At 42.6% G+C, this 7,112-nt stretch overlaps 1 protein-coding gene across 1 annotated transcript in view; it reads left to right on the top strand.

Moving 5' to 3' along the window:
• Positions 1-4,816, top strand: part of FAM96A (family with sequence similarity 96, member A) — a 4,980-nt gene extending 164 nt beyond the window's left edge. The window contains exons 2-5 of the mRNA XM_010085552.1: positions 571-735; positions 2,280-2,329; positions 3,747-3,792; positions 4,719-4,816. Of these exons, the coding sequence (XP_010083854.1) occupies positions 571-735; positions 2,280-2,329; positions 3,747-3,792; positions 4,719-4,816 (359 nt within the window). The remainder of the gene's footprint in view (positions 1-570; positions 736-2,279; positions 2,330-3,746; positions 3,793-4,718) is intronic.
• The last annotated feature ends 2,296 nt before the right edge of the window (positions 4,817-7,112 follow it).

The following is a 7,112-nucleotide window of genomic DNA, read 5'->3' on the forward strand; positions in this document are numbered from 1 at the left end:
GGGGGGTTACCACAGTGTTTCATCACCTGAGGCAGAAGAGGAGCTGGACACACCTGGAAGGGCAAGTAATTCCAGAAAGGTCAGCCAGATAGTCCAGCAAAGTGGAGATTTCTGTTACTGAACGACTGAGGTTTTTTGTAAAATATGGAAAGATTTCACCTCTGGAAATGCTGCATGTAGGATCTTAGAGGATTCCAAAAACATTGTCAGGCTTCAAGGCACTGTTATTTTGTAGGCAATTAAGAGTAGTGTGACGATTTTATGCAGCACTGGAGACATTTTTCTTTAAAAAGAATAAGAGGAAACAATGTCAAACAAACTCAAGTTTAAAACTTCAATAAAGTTTAAATTTAATCCGTAGGATTGTACACGTGCATGATCTTTGCAGAAGTAAAGCATCTCTCTGTAAAATTTAGACTGAAAAGACCAGAGGCATCCATGAAGTATTGCTGAACTAAATCAGCTTTAGTTGTTCCTCTTACTGCTTGGTGAAGTAATTTACCTTTAAAAGCGCCTTTTATTAAGTTCAGGAAAGCTACTTTACTGTTGGTCATTTGTCTTCTGCATCAGATATAATCCGTACTATCCGGGACCCGGAGAAACCGAATACTTTGGAAGAACTGGAAGTGGTAACAGAAAGCTGTGTTGAAGTGCAGGAGATGGGTGAAGATGAATATCTGGTTATCATCAGGTTTACACCCACAGTACCTCATTGTTCTTTGGCTACTCTCATTGGTGAGATTTCTGTTTCATTAAATCTGTAACAGGGAGCATAAAGTTAATTTTAGGTTGTCTGGAAAGCATCAGACTTAGTTAAAATTCTCTGTGGTTTTGCCAGCAGTTTGACCAGGAATTTCATCTTGAGAACTCTTCTAGCAGTACAAACAAACAAAAACCAGAAGAAATGTGGGGAGATCTGTCTGGTTTTATCACGTTAGGGAAACTCTCTCAAAAATCTGCTGAGAAGTGGTGCAGAAGCCCTTCTTTATATTTTCCCAATTATTTTAGTAATGTTAAATTGAAAATTTTGTCAGCTTTTACATTTTAAAAAAATGTTAAAACTTTCTGATTGTTTCCCGTAACTTTCCCTTACCTGATGGCCTGTTCTCCATTCCCACGCATGTACAAAAACCCCTATGTGCAATCCAAGAATCAAAAAAACATTCCTGGACTATTAGGAGTTTGACAGCAATTCAGAATGAGAATCTACACTGGCTTATTTTGCTTTTTTTCCTTCCTTATTATTTATGGTGAGATCACATCTGAAAAATCTTGTCTGAGATCACTGAAATGATTTGTTTAAATGTTCCAAGGTTAGCAGTTCTTACCATTATATAGCAATACTAGGATTTCTCAGTCTATTTTAAAGATTTAAGGGAAAATAAGTCTTTAAATAGGAAGTACAGTACAGTAATGAAGAACCTTTGCAGCTTTATGTAGGAAGAAGAGTATAGACAGTGAAGCGTTAGCATGCCAAACAGCAGTAATTTATTTATAGCTTGACCCTGTCAGGAACGTTGGTGGGTTAAGGCTCAGACCTGAGGATCAGTGATGTGCATATCAAATCTTGAACTTCTCAGCCCTTAAACATCAGCCAGGTTTTGTTCCAAACTTCCTTATCAGCTCAGAGTACCCTAAGCTGGCGGTTCTGTTGGGGAGTGTTTGCTGCTGCTGTTCCCACTGGCCCAGCCTGAGGACAGACTGGGGCTGCGGTACGGCTTTGGCTGCGTGTAGCTCACCACAGAGCCAGACCCTGGGGGGAACTGGCGGCAGGGGTGTCCCCAAGCTTGGATCTCGCTCCCAGAGATGGACCACAGCACTCTGCTCAGTCTGTACATCAGGCATTAAATAGTGAAGTTAGGAGCTTGAGTGGACCCCAAGTCATTGCAGGCTGGTGTTCTCCGAGCAGTTTGCGTTGGAGTCTTTTAACAAATGCTAGAAAACAAAGCAAGCTTTCTTCTCAGCACAGATGCAGCCACGGTGACAGCTGGGAAGCTTTATAAAATTACCAAAGAAAGCTGGAATGGAGGAATTTGTCTGTATTTAGTGTTTCTAGGAGGTGTTTAGAGACCAGAGACCTCCTAAGCTTGTAAGGCAGGTATGAGCTTAACTGAGAAGCTGTGTTGGAAGGGTCAAAACCACAAGTTATTTCGTGCAAAAGGAGAAGGTTGTCAGTTACACTGGTAGTTTTTGATTGTTACATATGTTTTGATTCTCTGAAAATGCACCTCAAAGCTTGAATTTTACAGTAAAATCTCTGATCTGTTTTGTTTAAACAGGCCTTTGTTTAAGAATAAAACTTCAGAGGTGTTTGCCTTTTAGACATAAGGTAAGTGTTCTGGAACTGGCTTTGAGCTGCCTGAGTGTGTGCTAAGCTCTCTTTAAAGTAGTGCATGCTGCAGGAGCAAGTAGTTTGCAGGCTGTGATTAAGGAGGGCTCTTTTTAAAGCTCGTCGTATGGAGGGAGTGAATATTGCAGTGCGGTGTAGCACCTGGGGGGGTCTGAATATCTGTGGTTCTTCCTTTCCTTTACAAAAGACCATTTAGTGATGAAGCTCTGAAATACACCAGCTGGCATTTGAGTTCTTGCTGGGTGGAAGGAGCGTGTTTTCAAATCCGGTGTTAGGATGAATGGGAGTCGTACTCTTGCCTGTATGACCTGTGTTGTGGGACCTGTGGTACAGCAGGCACAGGGGCCTGACCCTGGGCAGCGACCTGTCCCCGACAGGGGCCAGCCCTGGCCGTGCTGCTGGAGTGTAAAATAGGAAACAGGGTGTTAATACATCCTTAAAGAAAGGGTGTCCTAGCAGGAAATAAGAGGAGACCTTTAATGACAAACATAGTGTTTTATAGACTTTTAGAAACTTGCCTGAAATAATTTAAAGTAGCTTAGGATTGTTGGGTTGTTTTTAGCGTTGCTAGTGTCACCTTTCCAGTTACACTGTGTGAAGTGAGACTTGCCGTTCTAGAAGATCAGGTAGACAGTGATCTGTTATGCTGGACACGTGGTAATAAACAGATTTAGCCTCAGTGAGATAAGATACAAGGCGCAGGATTTGTTGACTTGGTTTTCCTTTGCTATGTCAGGTTTATGAGGTCTCCTCGCAGCTCAGCCTGTCTGAGGGTTGTTTTGTTGTTGTTTTCCCAGGCTGTTAAATGCATAAAGGTGATTTGGGTCTGCTTAGAGTCTACTCTTGTCATCTCTTCCCGTGCAGTAAATAGATACTGTGATACACTGCCATTTTCAAATAGAATATCTGTGATTGTCATCGCTGAGCAAAACGTAGGAGGAATATCTTAGGAGGAATCTCTTCCAAAGGATGTCTCTTCAAGAGTGCTTAGCTTGTGAAAGTGGCACCTGCATTTCTGGTGGCTCTTAAGCAAATCATTCCTGAGCTGTGCCCTGCAGAGAACGTGTTGGAAAAGCAGTGCCGATTCTCCTCTGTTTCCAGCAGCAATTACTTTTTCTCAAGAGTGGTTGATATTAGTGAGGAATGAAAGCCTCCGCAATTTTGAAGAAAGATAATTGGGAACTCTCTGAAGTGAGGGAGGGGATTGTCTTGTGATTGTGTTGCCGTGAAGTCTGAGATCAGCTCTTGTCAGCGATCCCCTTTTGTTGTCTGTGAACATTTTTTAAAGCATGAATTACATGCATTGTATGTGTATTGTACAGTTTTTTTTTCCAGTAATGAATCTATTCAGCTGTTGATGTATAAACCTCACTAACATTAATGATCTCTCCTCTAGCTGGAAATCTACATATCTGAAGGCACCCATTCCACTGAAGAGGACAGTAAGTACAGCTTGGGAATGAGTGCTGCTTCAGGCTGTGTGCCTGTGTTCTCTGAGAAGTCCTTTCCTTGCCCTCCCTTGCTGTCCTTCTCAGAAATTAATACCCTGGTGAAGCTTTTAAGGAAACATGTCCTTGAGGCTGTTTCAGAAGCTGTATTGGCACTGTGAATATATGCGTGGTGTTGTTTGGGGTTTTTTAAATCAAACAAAAAAGCCCCCCCGTTCCTGCAGGCGTTGGGTTGTGTGTGTAACGAGAGGTTGCCACTGTGCTGCGGAATGATTAACGTGAAGAACTTCCTGGCTGGTTGATCTTGCTATCCTAACATCATCGTAACAAAAATATATGTTTCGCAGTCAATGTTCAAAATAAAACTTACAGGACATTGAGATTCTTTCAAAGCTGTGGCCAATCGCTGTCTCAAACAGCCGTTAAAGCCTTTGTCCCCACAATGTCCCAGGCTCTCTCGATCCTAGGCATTAGATATCTTTGTGTATTGAAAATCTGTTCTTCTGATAAATGACCAGAAATTGAAACTGGAGAACTTGGACTACTAATGTGTCACAAATTTCACACTTTATTTTAAGACATGTCATTAGAGCATCTTACATTATTTTCCCAAACTAGAAAAGTAACAAAGGTGTTTGGTTTCTGGTGGTTGTTTGTTGGGGCTGAGCTTTCACTTGCTTTGTTCCCAGTTTCCTGTTAATCCTCTGTCCTTTGGCTGCTGGCTCTTCAGCACATTGCAAGGAAAGGTCACACAGTGTGCTGCTGCTGTACATTTTCTCAGTCTTTGAGCCGGCCGTTCACTAGATGTGGAGAATCTTCACTGTGCTTGATATCTTGTGTTTGTCACGTCACTGACGCGGGATGTGGAAGGTATCGCTGGAAGCTGCGTCTGACTTGACTTTTCCTGTGATGTTTTGCAGTCAACAAGCAGATCAACGACAAAGAGAGAGTAGCAGCTGCGATGGAGAATCCAAACCTGCGTGAAATTGTGGAGCAGTGTGTGACAGAGCCTGACTAGCAGCTACAGTACCCCCAGAGTTACCATTTTGATACATTTCTTAAAATATCTTTGTTTAAAAAAAAAAAAATAATAATCAAGGCCTTGAGTTTAATACTTGAGTTCTTTTTATCTTCCATATGTTTTTTAAAAGAAATTGTTTATAAGATAGATGTAAATTATGATGAATTAGACTCTAAAATAAAGAGTATAGTGTTAAGAGTTTGTAATTTCTGGTGTCCAGAGAAATATTTTATGATTAAAAACAAAACAACATGTATGTATTGCCTTCTGATAGACATTGTGATATAAATTCAGTTTTACAAGTTAAATTTCTACATTGTTTCAATCACTGCACTGTAAAAATAAAACAGATTCTTGTACTGAAAGGCTGCTTTCTGAGTTCAGAAATATCCTTTTTTTTTTTTGAGTTTAGGTTTAGATTTCTCTTAGAGAAGGAAACATTTTGTTCAGTTTCGCTGTTGATAAACACATTAAAGCTGAAATGAATTCCAAAAAGAATTCAGAACCAAGGGACTGGACTAGAACAAGGTAGATTTTTACAGGGACACCCCATGGCACCGACAAACGATTCGGGTGCCCCAGGGGTGTGTTATCTGCTCAAGGCACAGGAGCTATCCCCTGCGGTGGGAGCTGTTCCGCCGTGAAACAGTGATGACTCCAGTGGGTTTGTGTTTGGTTAAACGGTGAGAAATCCTTGGAGCTCAGTGCGAACATCTGTTTGGATTTCAGGGATTTGTAGCCATTTGAATAATAAGCCACAGAAAGCTTTCCCCAAGGCAGGGGATGATTGAACGGGCGCCAGCTGGGCGATGCATCCTCAACAGCGGGGGAAACCTTTTCCTTTGGAAAACCGTCACCGATGTGTCACAGCTGTGCCAACAAGACTGAGTATCTCCCTGCTTTTGGTACCAAAGTTATCTTAAAAAAAAAAGGGGGGGAGGGGAGAACAATCCCCTTTTTCCATAGGTTACTGCACACCTGCTGAGCTGTCAGTTCTAGCGGGTGGGTGGAAAATTTCTTAACTTCAGTTACTCCTGCTGGAATGGGCTATCATGAAATATCCCAAAAGATGCGTTTTGCATGGTTTTCTGTTGGGGTTTTCTGTTTCTCTCTTTTTTTTTTTTTTTTTTTTTTGTCAGCTGGGACAACTCATTAAATGTTAGTTACTTCTGTAAAATAATTTATTTTTTGTGAGAATAAAGTGGGGATGTTTTCCTACGGTAAGGTTCTCAGTTTTGCTGTGCCATGCTGTTAGGACAGACGGATGGAACAAGAGCAAGGTTTTGTCCCTCACTGTTTGCTCTTTAGTACACCAGCTCCATGGTGACCATTGCACACACTGGTTTCAGCAGATGCAGCCTGCAGCTCAGTTCAGCAGAATGGATTTATTCTGTGTAGTTCTTGCCATCGTCAGCCCAGCACTGAACTCCTCTTCCAAAAAGGTTTGGATTGCTAACCCATGCTGTACCGTGACCCTTGTGCTGTTCTTTGCTGTTTCCAGTTTGGTTCATTACTCTGTAAGACTCGCTGTCGTGCCTCGTGTCCGAAATGGCTTCAAGGCAGCGTCTGCAAGTCTGCGCAAAGTCAGTTTAGCACTTAAAATGGGAGAGTCTCTTATTTACATTTTAAAATTAAATCTAAACTGACTCTGTTTCTGTTAAGTAGAAGCGCTCTGTCACTTTTTTTCCCCCCTTTTCAAGATTAAAACCAAAGCAAAGGATTTTTTAACTATTACTGGTTTCTGGAGAGCAGGGACTGAGCGGAGCCGGGAGGGTTTTGGAAGCGTTTTCCCACGAGGGGGAGCACCGAGAAAAGATCAGACCCGCAGGATGGGCTGGGTGGGAAGGGACCGTAGAGGCCACCCCCTGCCCTGGGCGGGGACCCCTCCCACCAGCCCCAGATAAGGGAAGGCTGAGCCCGTGCCCGCGGGGTTTGCGCTGCAGCATTGCTGCTGCCCGGGGGGCGCTGAAAGCCCGCTGACCACCAGCAGAGCCTCCGGCACAATTCAGCGGGTTTCTGGAGGGTAATTTCTGCTCAAATTGCACTAGCTCTGCTCCAAGTTCAATGTAAAACACCGACCTGCAACGCCCTGGGAAGAGGAAAAGGCTTTCTGGGGGAGGGAAACGGCAATGATTCACTTTTTTTTTTTTTTTCTCGATAAATTTAATCCCAAGGGGGTTATCCTATTCCATTTCCTGATCGAACAGAAAAATGCTCCAAGTCATGCTTTCAGAGTCTCGACCCGTTTCAAATAACCTTTAATTTCAATAACCCTCCCCCGGGCTGTGATGAG

Source organism: Pterocles gutturalis, unplaced genomic scaffold, assembly GCF_000699245.1.
Source record: "Pterocles gutturalis isolate BGI_N339 unplaced genomic scaffold, ASM69924v1 scaffold11970, whole genome shotgun sequence".
Taxonomy (NCBI): Eukaryota; Metazoa; Chordata; class Aves; order Pterocliformes; family Pteroclidae; genus Pterocles; species Pterocles gutturalis.